The 24691-nt window shown below is 36.2% G+C and overlaps 1 protein-coding gene across 2 annotated transcripts in view; it reads left to right on the top strand.

Moving 5' to 3' along the window:
- Positions 1-24691, top strand: part of psmd1 (proteasome 26S subunit, non-ATPase 1) — a 74313-nt gene that overhangs the window by 1346 nt on the left and 48276 nt on the right. The window contains exons 2-16 of one of the 2 annotated variants that reach the window (XM_056447649.1): positions 2612-2655; positions 2739-2812; positions 5020-5189; positions 5291-5499; positions 6180-6323; positions 8127-8353; positions 10818-10878; positions 10960-11085; positions 11853-11941; positions 12483-12561; positions 13394-13567; positions 15197-15308; positions 15852-16048; positions 19639-19734; positions 22642-22706. In XM_056447649.1, the coding sequence (XP_056303624.1) occupies positions 2612-2655; positions 2739-2812; positions 5020-5189; positions 5291-5499; positions 6180-6323; positions 8127-8353; positions 10818-10878; positions 10960-11085; positions 11853-11941; positions 12483-12561; positions 13394-13567; positions 15197-15308; positions 15852-16048; positions 19639-19734; positions 22642-22706 (1867 nt within the window). Of the gene's footprint in view, positions 1-2611; positions 2656-2738; positions 2813-5019; positions 5190-5290; positions 5500-6179; positions 6324-8126; positions 8354-10817; positions 10879-10956; positions 11086-11852; positions 11942-12482; positions 12562-13393; positions 13568-15196; positions 15309-15851; positions 16049-19638; positions 19735-22641; positions 22707-24691 lie in introns of both variants that reach the window. The other variant, XM_056447648.1, reaches the window with a different exon arrangement.

Below are 24691 nucleotides of genomic sequence, written 5' to 3'. Positions count from 1 at the left end.
ACTAAAATAAGAGTCTGAGGTTGATATTTAGCAGATATGCTGTGTCACTATCGGTAAATATAATTAACAGATTACAGATTTTAAGGCATAATTAATGCCCAAATTAAAATTTTCTTTTTTTTCAAGTGGTTCCTGACCTTTATGAGTTTCTTCTGTCGAACACAAAAGAAGATATTTTAAAGAATGCTAAAAAAAAAAACAAATAGACATGGGCTGGTATAAGATTCTAAGGGTATGATAACCTTGGATAAAGATATCACAGTATTGTAATTACTGCTCTAAAATATATTCTTTTTAAATGTCTGGGTAAAATTTTTTTTTCGCTTTGAACACAATATATTTTATTTTGAGAAACGTTTATAATATTTTGGAACAGCAAACATGTCCGGCTAAATACCTCAAATGAATCATTGACTTCTGCTGCCTTCTTTAGTTTCAAAAACACAGATTTCATAACCATTTAAACGGCATCTTTGAATAATAAAAAATAAAAGTTAAATAAAAAAAAATTTATCTTACACATACCTTAGGAACGGAATTACAGAAAATTCTGGCGGTTTTAAAACCTTGACTTTTTCAAACCGCGGTAAACCTTGAAAACGGTTATCGTCCCATGCCTAAAAGCAAACCTGTAACCATTGACATCCATCATAGGAAAAACGAGTACTAATAGAGCTCAATGGTTACCGCTTTCTAATGTTATTAGTATTATAATTAGTATTATATAAAAGAAATAATTGTGTTAATTTTGACTTAAATGAGTCTGAGGTTGATGTTTAGCAGATATGCTGTGTCACTGTCAATAAATACATACAACAGATTACAAGATTAAAGGGATAATTAACCCCAAAATGAAATTTTACGCCTTTTCAAGTTGTTACTAACCTTTATGATTTTCTTTCCTCTGCTGTACACTAAAATAAAGTTTGAAGAATGCTAAGAAAACAAACCTGTAACCATTGACTTCCATAGTAAGAAAAACAAGTACTAATGAAACTCAATGGTTACCGCTTTCTAACATTGTTAGTATTACGTAAAAGCAATATACGTGTTAGTTTAATGGAAAAAAAAAGCGTCTGAGGTTGATGTTAAGCAGATATACCGTGTCACGGTCGATACGTATAAGCAACAGATTACAAAATGAAAGGGATAATTAATTAAAAATTAAAATGTACTTTTTTTTCAAGTGTTTCCTAATCTTTGAGTTTCTTTAATCAGATGAACACAAAATAAAGCTGAAAACCTGAATACATTGACTTTCATAATAAAAAAACAAATACTAATGGACCTCAATGGTCAAAGGTTTTGTAATATTTTTGCAAAATGTGATTTGTTGAGTGTTGCGATAACATTCTTTTCTTGTGATAAAACATGTCCCTAGAGCAGTGTTTCCCAACCCTGTTCCTGAAGGCACACCAACAGTACACATTTTCAACCTCTCCCTAATCAAACACACCTGAATCAACTCAGCAGAACATTAGAAAAGACCCCAAAACCTGACACGAATGGGTCAGATAAGGGAGACATACAAAATATGTACTGTTGGTGTACCTCCAGGAACAGGGTTGGGAAACACTGCCCTAGAGAAACGCTATTTTTATTCATAAATGTAATAATTATTGTAAAATAAACAAGTAATATATCGATTTCACCACACACCAGCAGCAGGGGTTGCATCCCTGCAATTTATGAGAAGCGTCTTTTTTTTTTGTTTTTTTGTTTTTTTTAAATGGGATTTTTAATGACCACAGAGAGTCAGGACCTCGGTTTAATGTCTCATCTGAATGACGGCACTCACTGAGCAGTACTATACAAGTCTCTTTCACTATACTGGGGCATTAGGACTCACACAGACTGCAGGTTGAGCGCCCCCTGCTGGCCTCACTAACACCACTTTCAACAGCAACCTAGTTTTCCCATGTGGTCTCCCATCCAGGTACTGACCAGGCTCAGCCCTGCTTAGCTTCAGTGAGTAACCAGTCTTGGGCTGCAGGGTGATATGACTGTTGGCTTATTTAGGCTGCGTTCCAATCCACTTTTAGACACGCACTCGCAAACTTCCCATTACTTGTTTATCACCAGGGGATTGAGGGATGTTTTTACGTGTACACACCTGTGACCACTAGATTTTGACGGAGAGAGCGAGTCGGCTTCATGTGTCCACTCCAGCATCTGTTTGTCCCAGAATGCAATGCAGTATAATGCGATTGTGACATCACAACAGTGTAGTTCCCAAGTGCTGAAGGGTTTAGGATGTTTCATTTAAACCCATTCAGATGCTTCACTAGTAGTGGACACTTGTGTAACGTAATCAATGACACACAGTAAAGGGCATAATAAATTGGACTGGAGAAGCTTGAGACAACACAATAGCCAATAGCATAACAGGGCCATCTGAGGTAGGTATAAATATAGTAAGGCTCCATTTGATTGGTCAAATTTGGATAAACAACCTATGCAACACAAACACTTGGATTATGGATGCATATGCTATTACCGTGTTAACTAAATATTAAATATACTGTGCAGCCCTAGATATATCTATAGATGGGTCTTTAGGCAGTAAGTGAACACTGTACTGATTGTTAAATGTTTGTTTCTTGTTTTCTAGCTGGTATCATTTCCCTCCTGGATGAAGATGAGCCTCAGCTCAAGGTACAGCAGGAGCTCAAGCAAATATTCTGATACTTGCCGTATCGACTTTGTGGTTATTTCTCATCCTTGTTATTCTTCCGCAGGAGTTTGCGCTGCACAAACTGAACTCTGTTGTCAATGACTTCTGGGCCGAGATTTCAGAGTCTGTGGATAAAATGTAAGTGACTCTGTTCGCGACTTATTTTACGGGAAATTTGTTTGTTTGCATGCCTGACAAGCAGAACTGCGCGATATTGTAAAAATCTGAGATTGCAACATTTTATTTTTCTGCGATAAATATTGCGTTATGAATGCAGTTTCTCTTGATAGTTTGAATATTGCAATTTGATGCTTTTCTGGGGAGTCTAACAGTATTCAGGTACAGAAACTCAGCAATCACACTGCAAAACGCTATTCTTCCTTCTTGTTTCTTGTCCAAATATCGAAACATTTTTAGATCAAGTAAAAATGTTGTTTTGTTTTTCCATGAAAGTAAAAAGATCTGCCAGTGGGATAAATAAAAAAAAATCTTGTTTTCGCTTTGAAATGTAGATATTTGGACTAGAAACGAGACACAAATTCCAAGAAAGAAAAAACTGTATTAATACAGTGATTAAACACAGTTCTGCGGCTCCTGGTCAACTATAATTCAGACTCAACATTGCAAATCTAGTGATGTGTCGATTGCAGATCCACACATTGTGAAATCCATGCTGAAACGATATATCGCGCAGCCCTACTCACAAGGAGCTTTCATGATACAAACAAGGATAAATTATAAAGTACAACTAAAGCCTAGTTCACACTACAGGCTTTTAAGCGATTTGGATTTGGAAGTTAACGAGCTCGCCGACAGATCGGGCTGTGATCAGGAAGAAATCTGCGGATGCACGGCGCTCGCCAATCTTTGTGTGAACTACTGAACAACGCATCAAAGAGGCTCGCTGAAGCGTCGCCGACACCTCGCAGACGGAAATACAATATCTAGCATGCTGAACATTCCAGAGCAGTCAGCCGACTTGACCCCACGTGCGGTCAGATGTAGTGATGAGCTGCAGCCAATGAGAGAGCATATCACCATGAGATGAATGGCTGTGTGCTCAGGAGCTCAACAGAAACGTCTGTGATTGGCCAGAGTGGGCATCAATGCACTCGCTTCATTCTGCATTAGCACGGACACGAGAGTCGGCTATATTAACATTGGAACTAGAACTAGTAACAATTAGAATTACCATACTGGTCATTCTGACCGTTCTCATACAAGGCGTCATATTGTTACGTCATATTTACATTCAAAGCTTCTATTGAGATAATGAAATTAAGCTTCGAATGTCCTCATATTTTATGACACCATTACCCTAAAAATATTATCTTTTTTGGTAATACAGCCTATAAATATGCAGTTAAGAGACTAGAACACGCAAAGGTCTGAGGCTCGCTTTAATTTTCACTTTCAAACAGGAGCTATTTCCCGGCGCAGAATATGCTGTTTCTGCGGACTCCTCCCTCAACATTTCATTGGCTGTGGTTTGGTAGCTGGACTGAGCTGTTGGGAAACGAGTTGTTGTCAGATCTTGTAGTGTGTGACCCCCCTCTTGTGGTTCCTTTAGGTAGTGTCGCGTAGTGTGAACACCACAGCGATTAAAAGACACAAAATCATGTAGTGTGAACAGCACAGCAATCTGCCGATGTTTAAAATCCTGTAGTGTGAACTAGGCTTAAGCTGCTATTTTTCGTAATCTGAAAAAGCTTATTTTACAGCTAGTCTCATTTTTCAGATTTTGTCTCATGAAAGAATGTCTTTTAATAAATGATTTCAATGATATGACTGTACTTATGAAATATTATATACAGTTAAAGTCATAATTATTAACCCTCCTGTGGATTTTTTTTCCGAATATTTCTTAAATGATGTAAGAGCAAGAAATTTTTCACAGTATTTCCGATAATATTTTTTCTTCTGGAAAGTCTTATTTGTTTTGTATCTGCTAGAAGCCATTTTTAATTTTTTTAAACCTATATTATTAGCCCCCTTAAGCAATATTTGTTTTGGATTGTCTACAGAACAAACCACTGTTATATAATGACTTGCCTAATTACCCTAACTTGCCAAATTAACCTAGTAAAAGCCTTTAAATGTCACTTTAAGGTAAATGCTAGTATCTTGAACAATATCTAGTCTAATATAATTTATTGTCATCATTGCAAAGATGAAAGAAATCAGTTATTAGAAGTGAGTTATTAACACTATCATGGTTAGAAATGTGTTAACTTGCTAAATATCTACTGGTAAATATTTGAAAATTTAAAATTTCGTGACTTATTGTGTCTTCAGATATACAAGTTACTTATGCTGCTAATGTGCCCTCTGTGTTTTTCTATCAGTGAGGTCTTGTATGAGGATGAGACGTTTCGCAGCCGGCAGTTTGCTGCATTGGTGGCGTCGAAAGTCTTTTACCACCTCGGCGCTTTCGACGAGTCTTTAAGCTACGCTCTGGGCGCTGGAGATCTCTTCAACGTCAATGACGACTCTGAATATGTGGAGACCATTATTGGTAACTATTGATAATGCTCACAAGTATTTCTTGAGCTTAAATCAGCACACATGACACATACTAAAGCACACATACTAATGTTCAATCTTTTTGGTCATCAGCCAAGTGTATCGATCATTACACCAAGCAGCGTGTTGAGAATGCAGAGCTGCCGGAGGACGAGGAGAAGAAGAACATCGACCCTCGTCTGGAGGGAATCGTTAATAAGATGTTTCAGAGATGTCTGGGGGATCACAAGTACAAACAGGCCATCGGCATCGCACTGGAGACCAGACGCCTGGACATCTTCGAGAAAACCATCCTGGAGTCTGTATGTTATGCATCTGCAGCGTCGTTATTACTTATTGCTGATTCGCTGTGTTGTTTAGGACGGTGTTTAAGGTTGAAGTGTGCATCTGTTTTTGTTCTAGTTTTAATCTTTTGCAGCAATATTTTAAGTTCACTAGAATTTCTGTTTCCTGCTTGACTGTGTATGTTGGTTGCATGATACATCTTTGGTTTTGTGGGCAATAGTATATATATTTTTAAATACATTATTAAACGTGTGCAATTTAATAAGCTGATGAATACATGGTCACAATGAAAGTTATTATTATTTTTTTCTCCAAAATTCTGCCAATTTTGTCCCCTATTTAATTATTTGTTTTTTTTCCAACTTTAGGCTTCATAGTAATGTTAATTTTATGTTTTTAATATTTAATTTATAGCAATCAAAAATAATGTCTGATTATGTGAAATCATTTTTAAACATAAGAAAAACTGTTTTTTTTAACTACTGAGATTAGTTGTTGAATTTAGTAACTAGAAGTGCGTCAGAATTACAAGTATTCCTTAAAAATAGTTCAATATTAATAGACATGCGCTTCTGTCCTCCACATCGAGTAGGTCATAGCTGTTATATGTTAATGAGCTTGTGTATGTGATGTCATAACTTCAGCAATTTAAAAACTACACATTTTTGTAACTTTTCTTCTTCTTGTCTTCCTGCAGAATGACATTGGGGGTTTGCTGGCCTACAGCCTGAAGATCTGCATGTCCCTCATGCAGAACAAGAAGTTTCGTAATGAAGTTCTGCGTGTTCTGGTCAAGCTGTACATGAACCTGGAGAAGCCCGACTTCATTAACGTCTGCCAGGTGATCTGTCCCTTACAGCATACAACACTAAAGGACCGCTCACATCAAGCATGATAATGAGAAAGATATAGTTATAAAGACTGTTCGAAAAGTAGCATAGTTCATAGCACAACTACGAGAAATATATGTAGGATATAGAATATACAAATTGAAAAGTAAACATAAAAGTAGCGCAGGAATCCAGTGCTAGTTTCAGTGTGTTTGTGCTGAAAATGCTTGGGAACTGACTACGATTGCAAAATTGACTGTTTGATTAGATCAATTAGAGTCACCAGCTCAACAGCATGTTCAGATGCAGTTCATCTGGGATAATGCTCATTTAAATGCATCTTCTAAAAATAAATAGATCATTGTCATTCGTCTGTGTGGACACAAATATATGTATTGTTATTGTGCTTTGGTGTGAACGGGCCTTAAATCATGTGCTTAAAGGTAAATATCCCACTCAGTGTTTGTTCTGCAAAATTCCTCTTACTGTAAAACACATTATATGGGACTGTCCTGCTTTTAATGACTGCAGAATTATTATTTTTTTGTTTCTGAAATGAATTCACTCAAAGAGATAATCAGCAAAGTGTTACCTGGGAAAATATTTTAATTTTATCATCATATATTAACATTAAAATGTTTGATCTAAGCAATGAAAAAATTATGAAAATTATGAATTTGTTTGGTTTTAATTTGAATAAATTTTTTAATTAATTGTTGTGGCCATGAAAATAGCCTTGGGGCACCTATGATGCAAAATCAACTTTTGGAAGCTGTTTAGACAACGTGTAGCATACAGTCATATTGGAGTGATATAAAGACAAGTCTCTTTTTTTAAAATTCCTGACGTTAAAATAGGATCCAAATCCCAGTGATTGAGGCCCACCGCAACATGACGTTGGAGGGTGGTTTCCCCGCCCACCAAACTGATTAATAGCCGTATATTAACAGGTCTCTATAGTTAACATGTTAAGCATGTCTACAGAACAGGATTTGCAAAGAAACTGGGATTAAAAGATCTGTTCAGCTCTCTGTGATCAGCTGCTCCTCAAGAATGAGTTTAAAAGATTTTTTAAACAGAGCATGTTTGTGATAAAGAAAAGAGGGTAAAATTGTAGTGTTATTCATAACTGCTGGAATCAGCTGACATCTTTGTCAGTGCAAATATATACTTCAAACACACAACAGGAGTCTCTGTTTTTTGACATTAAGTCTAGTTTATTTTGTACAGTAGCAAAATGGATATAGCAGTGTATATTGACTTGGATCCTATCACATTTGCTGCAAGTAGACGTGCAAAAAACAGTGCAAAGTGTGTGCACTGAATAAGAGTATGAGTACACAACGTGTGTGTGTGAACTGCAAATTTTGTAACAGCATTTGTGTGTGACTCATCGTTGCAGAAAGTCTTGAATAAACTCCACAACAGTTACATCAAATAACTTTACTTGGTATATTTGACTCGTAAACTGGATCTCAGCTCCATCAGTTTCTGTCTCTGTCACTGACTGCTGTTTATCTGACTTAACTGAGAAGCAGGCCCGCACATGGGAATGGTGGGCAGGGAGAGGCAGCTCATTTGCATTTAAAGGCACAGGCTACAAAGACAGATACAATTTCTTCTACATTTTCTGCATTGTATAATAAACAATCTGATGAGTATTTTGACTTCATACACATTTTGGAGACAGCAAAGACGGATTTTACATCTTATAAAAGGGGTGAAATGGGAGCCCTTTAAATAAAATGTATATGACACCGCTGTATTCCTCTATGCTTTAGGACATTCCTCTAACGTTTTCTGCTTTTTCACAGTGTCTGATTTTCCTGGACGATCCTCAAGCAGTAAGCGATATCTTGGAGAAGCTCGTTAAGGAGGATAACCTGCTGATGGCCTACCAGATCTGCTTTGACCTATATGAGAGCGCCAGCCAGCAGTTCCTCTCCTCCGTCATCCAGAACCTGCGGACCGTCGGCACACCCATCCCTGCGGTGCCCGGATCTACCAACACGGGCACGGTGCCCACGCCAGACAAAGACAGGTGAGACACTCACATTCTTTATATGGATTTATACGCATTTAATGGTCATCAGCATACTTTGCATTAAATTACAAAAAAAATATATAGCGATTATGTGATGTAATGCAGTGTACACTACCTGATTAAAGTCTTGTCGCCTATCCAAGTTTACAAATAATAACTTGACTTCTAGTTGATCATTTGGTGTCAGAAGTGGCTTATATGAAAGGCAAAGGCCTCTAGATTACGCTTATTTTGCCAAAATAAAACGTGCCTTGATTTTGAATGATTTAATTAGGACAGTAAGGTCTGACTATGCTTAAACAAAAGTATTGTCACTGAACAGAAATAATGTCCAGTATAGAATATAAAGTCATGGTGCAGTGGAAACAGAATGAATATTGTGTCTGACTCCATCATGAGCTTGGAGGACTGCATCCATACATCTCTGCAGTGACTCAAATCACTGATTAATAAAGTCATCTGGAATGGCAAAGAAAGCGTTCTTGCAGGACTCCCAGAGTTCATCAAGATTATGTGGATTCATCTTCAATGCCTCCTCCTTCATCTGACCCAAGACATGCTCAATAATGTTCATGTCTGGTGACTGGGCTGGCCAATCCTGGAGCACCTTGACCTTCTTTGCTTTCAGGAGCTTTGATGTGGAGGCTGAAGTATGAGAAGGAGCGCTATCCTACTGGAGAATTTGCCCTCTCCTGTGGTTTGTAATGTAATGGGCAGCACAAATGTCTTGATACCTCAGGCTGTTGATGTTGCCATCCACTCTGCAGATCTCTGATCATCCACTCTGCAGATCTCTTGCACGCCCCTATATCGAATGTAACCCCAAACCATGATTTTTCCTTCACCAAACTTGACTGATTTCTATGAGAATCCTGGCTCCATGCGGGTTCCAGTAGGTCTTCTGCAGTATTTGTGATGATTGGGATGCAGCTCAACAGATGATTCATGGGAAAAATCGACCTTCTGACACTTTTCAAATGATCAACTAGAAGTCCAATTATTATTTGTTGCTCTTACAACTGGGATCCACGACAAGACTTTTGTCAGGTGGTGTCTGTGGGGGCGTGATTGCACGTTTTATGTTTTTCTCTCTTCTGGCTGCCATTTTCAGTCTCAAACTATTTTATTTATTATTTTCCTTTTTCTGAAAGTCATGAAAACACTATTGTGGAGTTTTTCTTTTATTGTTTGAGCAAATAGGAATGCAAACTATTTGTGTTAATCTCCCATATATTGCAGTCTAAGTTTACTGACTAATGACTTCCACTACTGAAAATCCAGAAATGTGAAAAGGGCTGGATCAGTGGTATTAAACATTATTAATGTCACAATACTTTAACATTTTTAAAGGGGACCTATTATGCAAAAAAACAGTTTGCAGAAACCCTTTGATTGATGTTCTCTCTTTGTACGTGTCATCAGAGAGGAAAAACCCCACCCACTACTGACCATCTGTCCCTCATTAGCATAGGAAGTCAGTCTTGTTTTAGAATCTATCATTATGCTGACACACAGGCATTTGTAGCTCCGCCCTCTTCTGAAAACAGCACAATCTCATTTGCATTTAAAGCGACAGTCACCAAATCGGCACAATTAGGATCAAAAGGGTCAGATTCAGAGAGTTATAACACATTATTTGTGTGGGATTTGGAGCTGAAACTCCACACACTCTAGGGACATCAGAGACTTATTTTACATCTTGTCAAAAGGGGCATAATAGGTCACCTTTAAGTCATTATAACGTGCAACATTAGTTATGTTTCCATCCAAAGATGCAAATGAAATTTATGCGCAAATCTGGAATATCGCATAAAATACGTGTGAATAAAGCAGCGTTTCCATCCAACATGTCAAAGAGAACAAAATCGTCACTTCCTAATTAACTGGCGGCAAATATCAACAGTAAAAAGGGAATTTGCTGCGGTAGTAGAAGCTGTGTCACTCTTTTCTTTATTTAATATATGCATCAGAAGACAGGATGCTGACACAATGAACGCATGGTGGCGGTTGAAGGCGTGAGACGCGGAACACAGACGCTTTTGACAGTTCTGGAGGTCATTATTAAAACAATAACACTAATACTGAAATGGTTTAGGCGTTTTAGAATGACCAAAACATCATTTCAGATGTATAACAGTGTGCTCAGCCTGCTGGTTTGTCCATTCACACACATTTATCACCACATAATGTCTTATAACAAAAACACATTACATTTTTTTAATGCGCATACTGGAATTTGTGCGGTAAAAGTGTTTCCATCGTAGTTTATGTGCATCTTTTAGTTTTTTAATGCGCATTTTAAAAATTCAAGCACATCTTGGTGATTCCATCAACCATTTTTTTGTGCGCATATCCAAAATGAGAGGGTTATACAACCAACAGACACTGGAGTATGATCCTTTTTTGTCATAAATGTGTATGTTATGGAGAAACTTTAAGTTGTGCTTTCATATTGTTTCAGTGATTCAATGGAGACAGAGGATAAAGCTGGAAGCTCTCCCGCTGGGAAAACTGCAGACGCGGTGAGTCTTTAACTCTTCACATAATGTAGGGCTTGTATGGAAATCTGTGTTTTTTTTGATTGATTTCAATTGCTATAGAAGGACGAGCCCAAAGACCAGAACTCAAAAATGATCAAAATACTCAGCGGAGAAATGGCCATCGAGCTGCACCTTCAGTTTCTCATCCGAAACAACAACACAGACCTGATGATCCTCAAAAACACAAAGGTTAGAGGCTGATTTAAAGAGACCGTTCACCTAGAAATTAAGATTTACCAACTATTTACTTTCCCCCAAGTGGTTTCAAACATTTAGGAGTTTCTTTCCTCTGTTGAACCTAAAAGAAGATATTTTCTGTTTAACAGAGAGAAGAGTTTTTTTTTTTTAAACTATTTCTAAACATAATGGTTTTAATAAACGATTTCTTTTATCTTTGCTATGATGACAGCTTAACGTGCCATTTAAAGGTTTAACTAGGTTCATTAGGCAGGTTATGGTAATTAGGCAAGTCATTGTATATCAGTGGTTTGTTCTGTAGACAATCCAAAACAAATATTGCTTAAGGGGGCTAATAATATTGACCTTAAAATGGTTTAAAACAATTAAGAACTGCTTTTACTCTAGTTAAAATAAAACAAGTGAGACTTTCTCCAGAAGAAAAAATATTAGAGGAAATACTGTGAAAAATTCTGTTAAACATCATTTGGGAAATATTTGAAAAAAGGGGAAAAAAGAATCAACTCTACATGGTAGTGAAGACAAATACTTTACAAGTCTTTTTTTCTTCCCCAACATTCTTCTAAATATCATCTTTAGTGTTCAACAGAAGAAAGAAATTCAAACGGGTTTATAAAAAGTGAACAAACGATGACCGAATTAAATTTGTTTTGAGTCTTTAAGAGTCTGTTGATCTTTGATATGAGTTTATCATGAGCAAAATCTCCACAATACTTCACTTGATAAGCTAATCAAAGCCTAAATGGCACTCTTTTTAGGACGCGGTGCGAAATTCGGTGTGTCACACAGCAACGGTCATAGCAAACTCCTTCATGCACACAGGGACAACGAGCGACCAGTTTCTACGGTAAACTACATTTACATTCTTGATATTGCTAGTGTAAATTTTGCCTGTTTATACTGATTACCTATAAAAAAATATCTGGTAATGAACAGTTGCTGTATTGTGTTTTTGGTTTATTTCCGGTTGTGAATTGCATTATGGGATGTTGATCTCTGCTCTTTCGACTTCTGATGTTGAAAATTAAACTCTACAGTTTGACAAAGTGACTTTTATTGGCGCTTTAGTTGTTTGAAATAATAATATAATGTATAAGACAGGATATCTAGAGAAATAAGTCTGTAAAGTAACAGAAAATGTACTGTTGGTTTATTACAAGGGTTTTGTAGCGTAATATACAACACCAACACAGACAATATAGCACTTTAAACTGTTAAAATGTTCATTAAAGTCCCTTTTTAGAACTTTTCAAGGTTAAAAGTTGTTGGAAGAAAGATCAAGATCCCATAATGCACATGAAAAGCACAAAGAAACTAGGGGAAAAAACATGAATCACAAAATATAGAAAGTGTATATAGTGACTGTAAAATGTGTTTTTATTTTGCAGAGAGAATTTGGAGTGGCTGGCAAGAGCAACAAACTGGGCCAAATTCACAGCGACAGCCAGCCTCGGCGTCATTCACAAGGTTTTAGATAGTGATTAAATGTTTTTACATATTTTGTTAGATGTGTTTAGAATTTTAGATGTATTTGATGTTTTTTGTTTTAGATCTTTGTTTTTGTATGTAGGTTTGTTTTTATTTATTTGTTTTGTTTTATCATTTCAGAGGTTGTTTTGTGTTTTTATTTTATTTTTTTTTAGTTTTATTTATTTTTTTTTGTGTGCGCGTGTGTTTTATTGTTTTATTAAGGTGGTTATTTTTGATAGATTTGTGTTTGTTAGTTTGTATATATGTTTTTGTTAATGTTTGTTTTTGGTTATTTTTATTTTAAATGGTTGATGTTTTATAGGTTTGTAGCTAGTGGTTTGTTTTTAGATATTCAGTTAAAAATGTTTAAGGATTGTTTATTTGTTTGCTAGTTTGTAATTTTTTGTTCATTTTATATTTTGGTTATTTAGATTTGTGCTTTATAGGTTTGTAATTTGTTTTGCTTTTGGAGTTTCATTTTTAGATTTATTTGGTAAATCTTTTGATGTTAAAAAATACTATTGTTTGTTTAAACAAAATAGTATTTATGGTTAACTATAATTTGGTAAACTCCAGTTTAGTTATTAGTTATTTATTATTATACATTATTTTTTGTAAAAATAAATAAATGATAAGCATGGTTATCAGTAGTTAGTTAAACACCACAGATGTTTACCTTGATTTAGTTGTTGTATTGAATCCTACTTTTTTTGCTCTAACTATAGATCATTCATTCTAATCATATATTAGCAACACTATTTTGAAGTATTCAATTCCTTGACTTTATTTCAATGTCATAAACGTAGTGTTTTTGCACTTGTGTGTCCAGGGTCATGAAAAAGAAGCGCTGCAGTTAATGGCAACGTACCTGCCCAAAGACACCTCACCTGGATCAGCCTATCAGGAGGGCGGAGGGCTGTATGCACTAGGGCTAATCCATGCTAATCACGGTGGAGACATCATCGACTACCTGCTGAGCCAGCTGAAGAACGCCAGCAATGATGTATGTTCACAATCATGCTCTGATAAAGCTTCACAGTAGTGCTGCACAATATGTAGCCAAATTATCAATATTGCGATAAGTATATGCAGTGATGTAATATAGCTGTAGAGCCGCACAATATATAGCCAACAATATCATGATAAGAGTATATGTAGTGGGGTAATAAAGTTTACAAAAGGGCTGCACAGTATATAGCCAAACTATCAAAATCATGATAAGAGTATATGCAGTGGGGTAATGTTTACAGTAGGGCTGCACAATAAATAGCTAAATTATCAATATCATGATAAGAGTATATGCAGTGGGGTAAAGTTTACAGTAGGGCTGCGCAATATATAGCTAAATTATCAATATCAGGATAAGAGTATATGCAGTGGGGTAAAGTTTACAGTAGGGCTGCGCAATATATAGCTAAATTATCAATATCAGGATAAGAGTATATGCAGTGGGGTAAAGTTTACAGTAGGGCTGCGCAATATATAGCTAAATTATCAATATCAGGATAAGAGTATATGCAGTGGGGTAAAGTTTACAGTAGGGCTGTGCAATATATAGCCAAATTATCAATATCGCAATGAAAATATGCAGTGGGCTAATAAAGGTGTACAGTAGGGCTGTGCAATATATAGCCAAATTATCAATATCGCAATGAAAATATGCAGTGGGCTAATAAAGGTGTACAGTAGGGCTGTGCAATATATAGCCAAATTATCAATATCGCAATGAAAATATGCAGTGGGCTAATAAAGGTGTACAGTAGGGCTGCACAATATATAGCCAAATTATCAATATCGCAATAAGAGAATATGCAGAATACGACCACCATCCGAGCACTTCGAGCACAACACATACACTTAATACACACAAATAGACTTCATTGAACCTGTACACAGACATCACCTATATACTATATAACTGCAGGTTAACTTGTATATAATTATTGCGAAAAACGCTACAAGAATAAACTTGAATTGAATATGCGTATCTCAGACGTGATAAATTACATTTATTTTATGCGTTGTTTATCTAAATCTCATCAATCAGCTGAAGACTTACTATCTTTAGCCCCGCCTCCTTAGTAGTTGCTGTTCTGCTATTGGCTGGAGCGGTAAAATGACAACACCCGATCAGAGTCAGCAAATATGCGCAGGTTTTCACTCGTTTATAATGTTATAAAGATTTAATATTTGCACATCGACAGAGTTTTTGTTTTAGTTTGAATTACAATGAATTAGATCTGAGAAATTTCTTTTACTTTTTTAATATAATTCAATAAGTGATTTTAAAAAACTTAGCTAATAAAAATGACGTTTTCCTAGGGAAATGGTATATCCTAAGTAATATCGTTATCGCAATACTCAACAACAACATCGCATATTTTTCCAGTATTATGCAGCACAGCATCTGCAGAAACCAGAAATAATTCTCTCTCTCTCTATATCTATCTATCTATCTATCTATCTATCTATCTATCTATCTATCTATCTATCTATCTATCTATCTATCTATCTATCTATCTATCTATCTATCTATCTATCTATCTATCTATCTATCTATCTATCTATCTATCTATCTATCTATCTATCTATCTATCTATCTATATAATGATTTTTTTTTTTTTTTCTCCAGATTGTCCGTCATGGTGGTGCTCTGGGTCTTGGTTTAGCTGCGCTGGGCACCGCTCGCCAAGACGTCTACGATCTGCTCAAATCAAACCTGTATCAGGATGATGCAGTAACGGGTAGGTCAAATATTCATTCATTCATTCATTTTTCTTTAGCCCTTCGGGGGTCTCCACAGCAGAATGAACCACCAACTATTCCGGCATATTTTTACGTAGCGGGTGCCCTTTTAGCCGCAACCTAGTACTGGGAAATCAAATATTTCAAGCATATATAAATATTTAAAGTCAATGGTTTCTAAAATAGAGACATGCTCAGGATGAGTTTTTCAGTCCTGCTCTCTCAAGATTCAGTCTCGCTCCCGCAAAAATATTGATTATTTGTCAGCAAAAATCATTCCATTTGCTAAAACGCAGAAAGTTGTGGCCAAATTAAGACTCAAAGTGAAATGAAAACATCCCCAACAGCACCCAAGGTTTAAAGATATTTCCATTTTACACTATTGGCTGTTTTTCAAAAAGGGGAGGGGCTACTCAATACCCCGCCCTCTCTTTATGCTAGTTGAGATTGTCGAATAAAAAATGCACATTTCAAAGCACTTTAATCATCCTTGTACATCTATGTTAGTCTCACTGTGGTGGTCTTCATTTTTTGTTGTGCAGGTGAAGCGGCGGGTCTTGCTCTCGGACTGGTGATGTTGGGCTCAAAGTCCGCTCAGGCCATCGAGGACATGGTGGGCTACGCTCAGGAGACGCAGCACGAGAAGATCCTGCGGGGTCTTGCGGTTGGCATCGCCATGGTGATGTACGGCAGAATGGAGGAGGCCGACGCACTTATCGAGAGTCTCTGCAGAGACAAGGTGAGCATGGATATTAAGACCCAATACCAATTCTCTTTTAGCTTGAAGGAATAGGGCTTAAGGCTGATTTATACATCCTCATCGAGTGATCAGCATGACCCACATTTTGCATAGTTGTGCGTTCTGCGTGCTGTTTGTGTTGCTTTGCAATAGGGTATATGCAGAGCTAGTGCTTCCTATACTGATACACTTCTGGTGAACCATTAATGTAAGTTTTTTTCCATTTTATAAGGTTCCTTTTACGGCATCGATGTTGTAATGTCATTAAATATAATCAGTTAAATAGACTTTGGCATTCATTTAGTTGCTCAAGCGTAAAACGAGATAAAAAGCTGTTTACAGGCTAGTGCAGAAGCTCCATTTAATATACTGGGGTAAAATAAATGTTCATATTTTGAAGACATGGTGGGGAAAAATGTAATTTAACGCAGTGTTTCTTATACAATCTGAAACGCACTTTATATCAGATATCACTCAGCCAGTGGAGATTGATGATTTTTTTTAAAGAAAACAGACCTTAAACACGCCAATTTTGCAATGTTTTACAGTTCACCTGAAGTGCTTGATCCAACTGCCAAATTAAAAGTCCTTCCGCATACACCCTACAACACTTCCGAAATGCTAGCTGGCAGTAGGTTTTTATGTTTCTCTGTGTCGAGTTTCTTTGTGAGCATTTTGTTTTTCTGAACGCTATTTTAATATACAAGTACCTTATACTCGCTCAGAGGCAGAACCGGCGGACGTGCAACAACTTTAATCATAAGTAGACCCACATGGAATCAGCACACTTTTAGCTCATTATTAAGTCTATTTATTTACTTGTGTAAATATTTGCACATTTTTATTTGTTTTTAAATAAATTTCATTAATATTATCGACTAATATGAAAATGTTGATATGATTTATTTACAATGCAGTTTGTAAAGTAATATTTTCTGTTTTTTAGTAGATCTATAATATGAGTGACTTGCTTTGTTTGACAAATAAGTGTGTTTAATTGGGTTTGCATTGTAAACATTAAATAAAAGTTAAAATAGTGTTTTATTTAAGTTTTTAGTTATGATACTCCCAAAATTATTCAGCATAAATCTGCAGATTTCACATAGTTCTGCGCAGAAACGGCAACAAATGTCTGCAGATTTTGTTTGGCGCTAATCATAAGGTAAACACAAAACAATAGTTTCCATCTAAAGCTTCTTCACAGGACTCGACACTTGTAAGCACTCACTCCATCAGCACAAGCACTCACTCCATCGCCCACACTCGCCACAGCAACCAAGGCGACCAATCACAAAGCTTGCACTACATGTCGTTGCAACTTCGAGTTACATTCTTGAGAGGTGCGCGTCAGTGAGGGCTATGGGGGATCATACGCGTGCACTTGATGCAGAAGTCTTAAGGGGAAGTCTAGATAGCTCTTAAAGCAGAGATTTTTCCAGGACCCAGGGTTCTTACAGGTGCTGGAAATCCTGGAAAATGCTTGATTTTTAATATAGTGTTTTCAAGGTTAGAAAAGTGCTTAGATTTTGGACAAAGTGCTTGAATCTGCTTGAATTTGAAACTGCAGGGCTCGCAATTGCGACCGTTTTGGTTGCATATGCACCCAAAATGTATCTATGTGACCTTAAAATATATTTAGTCACAATATATAAAATATTTAAATAAATCTGTGCGACCAGATTTTATTGCAAAATGTTCACTGCTTGCACAGATTTATGGAGCTAATAATATGCCAAAACAATCTGAATTTGAATTGTTAATTTGAATTATTAACAATTGTAAGTTAATAAAACTGAATTGAATGTGAGTTTCTTAACTTGATTATTGAGCATCTGAAATTTAAGACAACTTAATTTTTTTAAGTCAGATTTTTATAGACACATTTTCAGGACCGTGCAGAGACTTTCCAAGGGGCGTGTGCTGAAAGAACTAAAAAGCAGGGAGGAGTTGGCTACAAATGCGAGTTTTTGACATTATTACGAATTTTTACAACAAACAAGCATGTTTTAATACATTCATAACGGCGTTCGTGTTTTACTGTCATGCTTTAAAAAAACTATTAAAAAACACTGAATTTAACCATCTATAATCCATGATAACTCCTTTTTATCAGTCGCAAAACATACTTTCACACTCGTCAGAAAAGCTTTTTACAGTATCTTGTATAATGTTAATGTTGTTTTTGTGTGTTTACATGGATAAATATGGCCACGGTGTAAATACACAGTACAGATATGAGCTTATTGCTATATTATATCGTTAACATGATATCATTGCCTTCGGTGATTTACCTGAAGATAAATACCAAAAAATTACACCACTGGAATAACTACAGCAGTCACCGTCATCAATCTCATATGAAGTAAGAGCTCGTGACGGCATATAATGGGGGCTTTGTAGTGGTGTCCCATTCCGTAGGGGTACATTTTGTAGCCCTTCTCCTTCACACTCCGTTTCAAGAGCTAAGGGGTGGGGGTAAAAGCCTAAAGGGTTCGTTCACTCCAAAAATTGTTGTAAATGATCATATTTGATGTACAGTCAAGCCCCAAATTGTTCATATTCATGGCAAATTCTGATTTAAAGTAACTTAGAAATAGTTTTGCTATATATTTTTCCACAATGATGCTCCTTGTACATCATCTTATTATCTTTTGGCAGAAGTCGATGTCATTTCCAGTTAAAAAATTAAATAGAATAAAATTAACTTTAAGTCAGAATTTGCCAGGGGGTTGAATAGTTTTGGCCTTGACTGTATATATAAAATAAATTGTCAAGTAAGTATGCTGCATGTCTGTGTTGGTGTGGGTTTCCTCCAGGTGTTCCGGTTTCCCCCACAGTCTAAAGCAGGGATGTCAAACTCGATTCCTATTGAGCCGCAGCCCTGCACAGTTTAGTTCCAGCCCTGCTTCAACACACTTACTTGTAGGTTTCAAACAAGATTGAAAGACTTGATTAGTTTGATCAGCTGTGTTTAATTAGGGTCGGAACTAAACTGCAGGGCTGCGGCCCTCCAGGAATTGAGTTTGATATCCGAGTTTCAAATTGAGAATTGAGTTTCGTGAATTGAATAAATGAAATTGCCTGTTGTGTATGAGTGAGTGTGTGAATGAGTGTGTATGGGTGTTTACCAATGCTGGGTTGTGCCTGTAAATGCACCCACTGCTTATAACATGTGCTGGAATAGTTGGCGGTTCATTCCACTGTGATGATCCCTGATAAATGAGAGACTACGCTGAAGGAAAATGAAATACTGTCAAAAAAAGTCAAATGAATTGATCGTTTTATAGTAAATTATGTTTTTAATTTGAGACATTTGTCAGATGTTAGTTTTTTATTTTGTGCTTCAGCTGTCGGCTTTGCTTTTGTTTTAGATGCTTTGTATTACATCTTTTCATACAAACATTTCTGGGTTATTTTGTTATGCGTTCATGCTAATTCCGTCTCTCAGCTGGCAGAATAAACTCTTTGTAGCCTTAACTGGTTCCAGAAAGCGGTGTTTATTTTGTGAATGTGTTAACCGTGTGGTTTGCTGATGTCTGCTCCGTTCAGACGTTACCCTGAGCTTCTGTTTTATCTCACTGTCCCGACAGGACCCCATCCTGCGCCGTTCGGGAATGTACACAGTGGCTATGGCGTACTGCGGCTCGGGGAACAACAAAGCCATCCGACGCCTGCTGCACGTGGCTGTGAGTCTCACATTAGCGGACATATTCCAGACTAACACTTTATTATTAGACGCAAACAAATATGAGGCTCATACTTCAGTTACAGAGGAGAATACGCTTTTTTTCATAGTTTATTCATAGCGATTTCATTAATAGTTTTAACGAAATATTTGTGATCTGAGGGCCATTGCACAAAGTGGAGTTAAGAAAACTAGGATAACAGAAAAAGTGTGACTTGACCTAGTTTAATCAGGTTATCCTGACTTGGTCTGTTGCACGTTTGCTAATCCAGGATGAGAACAGGCCGCTATGTCAAGACCGGTGTAGATAGCCAGGATAAGAACACATTAGCAGCATTTCTTAATAGACCACAGGATCGTTCACAGAATAAATGATGCCCCTGCATCCACCAATCAGGGAACTCCCATTGCTTTCATTCAGAGAATTAATAGAAACCTATGAAGATGTGTATTAACAAATTAAATATTTCACTTGGTCTTAAATGTGACCAGTGGACATTCATGCTACTAACGAATGTATTGTGAAGATTATTGCAAACACATTATTATAACATTATTCCAAGTGTTAGGTGAACAAAGTCTAATTTTAATGAATATAACTAATAAATTAATCAAATATATAATTAAAAAACAATAATTAATTAATAAAATGATTTTGTTTAAACACACCAAAAATCATCTATAATTCACTGAGAAATCGATAAAAATCTGAAGCCTGCTAGCTGCAAAGAATAAATCTGCATCGTAGCTTAATTTAGTCTGATGTCATGCAACTGAACCAAGGCTAAATTCAGCCAGGGTAGCCTCAAAACCCCAGCTTAATCCCTTATTTTACTTTTGTGCAATGACCCTCTTATGTTGCACAGGTATGTTTGTATAAAGTCCATTAAGGTGGTTGTTGCTAGAAGGGATACAGCTGCAGCTGGTAGTTAATGAGAATTATTAATATTATTTATTTAATTACCCATTAATCATATTACCCCAACACTAAACCAAACCATCACAGATATGTAAAAACAGTAAATAAACATAGCATTCAAATAGTTTATTAAACTACCTTGTATTTTATTAACGTCTACCCTAACCCTAAACCCAGCCCTCACTGTAATGTAAAAAACCAGTTAGTATATCCAGCATTATTTATTTAATTACCCATTGAATTGGATTTTGTATATTTGTATTTTAGTCTTTTGGTTTGTAGGAATAGCCAACAATGCACTCGCTGTCAGTCAAAATGATTGATCTTCCATGGAGACGGTTTGTAAATAACCTTCTGTAAATATGTAAACTGATTTTTTGATTAGTTCTAATGCATTTCTAAGAGCTTAATTTGGACAACTTTTAATGGAGATTGTTTGACCTCTCTGTTTCCAGATTTGTGGCCAGATATTAATAATACATCAGTAGAAAGCTTGTTTTATTTAGCTTTCAGGTAATTGATAAATCTTTTGATTCTGTAGGGCAGCGTTTTGTCAGACGCTCACCGACTTTCATTCATTCACCGTCATTCATTTTAAAAAGCACCTGATCCATTTTATTTGTGTATATTTTACTGGAACGCATTAACTCTACAGGTGCCTGATGGGTAGCTGTGGAGCTAACGTTAATCATATTCCCTATAGTGAACGCATAAAAATCGGCGTCATAATTTACTCAAGTGCACGCCTCAATGTCTCGCGACCCCCTTAATAGGTTTTTTTTTCTCACAGTGACCGCAGCCATGAGCCGCACTCGGAAGTGAAACCTGACCGCGCATCATTTAAATGATCATATCGCATTTTAGAGTTACGATTACGACAAACATTTGATATATTTTTTTCTTTCATAGCGAACACGCAGTGTATAACTAGCCTAGCCTATATATAATGGAAAATAATGGTCTAATAATGTTGTCAATGACAGATGAGAAGCACATGTCTTAAATATAATAAATCAACTTTATAATTATGAATAGTTATATTCTGATGTCATCATGTTACTGTGAATTAACAAACAGGACATTTTGAAAGTCTGTTCAAGTCCACCATAATGACTAAACAAAATTTAGCATTTTAAGCAACAGTAGACCTACACACAGGCGTAATATTATTATTGTTGTTTAACCATATGTTTGAGAATTAACAATAATTATAGGCTAATCATATTAACCTTTATTTTACATCTACAGAATCGTGAGAAAAATCGTGATCTTGATTTTAAGCAAAAAAAAAAAAATCGTGATTCACATTTTTGCCAGAATCGTGCAACCCTGCAAGTATTAAAATAAGTTAAAGTTACACATCCTAAGAAAATAACCAAACAATACAAAAAGCAGTTTCACTATTCACCCGTGAAGACTTAAAAACTATTGTTTTACATAAAATGCAACACACTTTTTTTAATTTCGGTGTGTTTCCTGCAGGTGGCGACATTATTTGTTCTCTTCTGCAGTTTTTCTCAGCTTCAGAACACGAATATGCTAATGTAATACAGTTATGCTGTTGTGAAACTCCTCAACTTCAAATTTAAGAGATGCATGTATATATTTTGCAAAATTACACGTGAAGATGTAAATTAAACGGCTGCTGTCCAAAAGTAATGATTTAAAGGGACTGTGCCCCCAAAAATGATCAGGTCTGTCATGTATGGCTCGCCCTTTATTTATTTCAAACTATTATAAGTTTCTCTCTTCAGTTGAACACAAAAGAAGATATCTTGAAGAATGTTGAATTTACCATGTAAGTTAATGGTTTCCAACATTCTTCAAAATATCTTCTTTTGTGTTAAACAGAAGAAATAAACCCATAAAGTGTGTTTAAAGCCACTTGATGGTGAGTAAATAGTAAGGAAAGTTCATTTTCGTGTAAACTGCCCCTTGAATAAGGTAATGATGGCATTGCGCTGAGTGTTTTGGTCCTTTTTCTGTTAGGTCAGCGACGTAAACGATGACGTCCGGAGGGCTGCGGTGGAGTCCATCGGGTTCATCATGTTCAGGTATGATTTCACCTGTCTCTTTCTCTCTCATTATCCCTCGCTCTGGTTATAAACAGACCTCAGCCGCTCTCAGAAAGCTTGCCAGAAACCCCGATTAATCAAGTCTTAATGTATACACAGAGCAGATTCCTCCCATTCCCATTGCTCTGCTGCACTTTTACAAACGTGTCGCCTGAAGTGCTTGTTGCCGCAGTTGATTTCGCTCCCATCATGAGATGAATCGCTTCCTCCTTTTACACCCCCGTGTTATAGTCAGGGAGAGTTTGCCCACATTTTAGCATTATCTTTTGCTCTTAGCGACTTTTCCTGCATGTGTTTGACCTTAGATTGATTTGAGCAATAGTTCAACCAAAGGATAATCACTTTTTACTATGGCTGTAACAGTATACAGAGGTCACAGTGTGGTATGTACTGTACCTCGATTTTGGAGTCTTTGTTCGATGTGAGGGTACAACAGTAGTAATAATAACCAATCAATCTCCAGTGCTGGCTTTTTCTGTATATTTTAAACAGGCAGATGTGTTTCGTCACAGCTATAGAAATGTAAAGCTACATTGTAAATTGACAGGGTTTTTTTGTGGCTCATGTTTTTATTTTTAATCCTCATAGTTTATTTCTGCTTTTGAATGGCATCATTGGGATCTTGATCTTTCTTACAATAACTTTTAACCTTGAAATGCTTGAAAGAATTGACTTACTCACATTTTTAATATTGTTAAGTGCCATATTGTCTGTGTTGATGTTGTATATTGCGCTACAAAAACCCTTTAATTAACCGCCAGCACATTTTCTGTTATTTTACACACTTATTTCTCTAGATATTATTTATTATACATTATATTATTATTTCAAACAACTAAAATGCCAGTAAAAGTCAGTTTGTTAAACTGTAAACTTGAATTTTCACCATCAAAAGTCGACAGAGCAGAGATCAACATCCCATAATGCAATTCACAACCGTAAATAATCTGAAAACACACAAATACAGCAACTGTTCATTAACACATATTTTTTAAAGTGTACTTGTGCTGCTAAAGTACCAAATAAACACACTAATGAAAATTAAAATCTTTGTTATAATTAGAAAACAGCGTATTCAAAATTCGAAGGTTGAGCTCAACTCTCTCCTAACAACAGAACAACTCTAATTGTGCATAAGATTCAATAAGCTTCAAAACTGAAATCTCTTTTTATGAAAATGCTATCACTGACCGGATGTCCTTCATAGCAGTGGGCATGTAGAGAAAGGATTCAGACTTGTGTGAGCACGAGGTGAGACTAAATCTTATATTTTCATTTGTTTTTCTATTTAAACGTGGTTGATGGATGTGCGTGACCATTATAGACTTGCGTCTTTTGCAGCTCCTCACACGAGCACCGCAGTTTTAGACAGTCTGTCAAGATCAAATGGTTTCAGCTAGGCCTGTCACGATATCTATTTTTTGCTGTAGGATATATTGCATCAAATTAAATATCGATAAACGATATTATTGACATTTTAAGACCCTTTTAGTGCGCTCATTATATAATGCCAGAATGATAATATAATATCAGCACAATGCAAGAACACATCATAGTTCATTCTTAAGAATATTTCCTTTATTTATAGTCATTTTAACAGTTTAATAATGAGGCATTGGAATTAGAATGTGAAAATGCGTATCCTACATAAATAATAATGATAAATATCTGCTAGCAGAACTATTTTTCAGTCATCAGACACCCACATGAAAATATACTATAGTAATTGACAGTAAATACCACCGTGTAGTGTTAGATGCACTGATGAGGGCTTATGTGTCGAGGCTGATTTGAGTGTTTAAAAGTTTCAAAAAGAAGCATGGTCCCTTGCGCGAAGCATCCGTGCCTGTAAACATAACTGGTTCTTTATTAAAGAGCCCCTATTTTGCATAAAAAAAAGGTCATATTTTGGTTTTAGGGGTCACCAACAACATGCTGATATGCGTGCAAGGTCAAAAAACACT

This window comes from Danio aesculapii, chromosome 22 (genome assembly GCF_903798145.1).
Source record: "Danio aesculapii chromosome 22, fDanAes4.1, whole genome shotgun sequence".
Lineage (NCBI taxonomy): Eukaryota > Metazoa > Chordata > Actinopteri > Cypriniformes > Danionidae > Danio > Danio aesculapii.
This window is presented reverse-complemented; position numbering and strand designations above follow the sequence as displayed.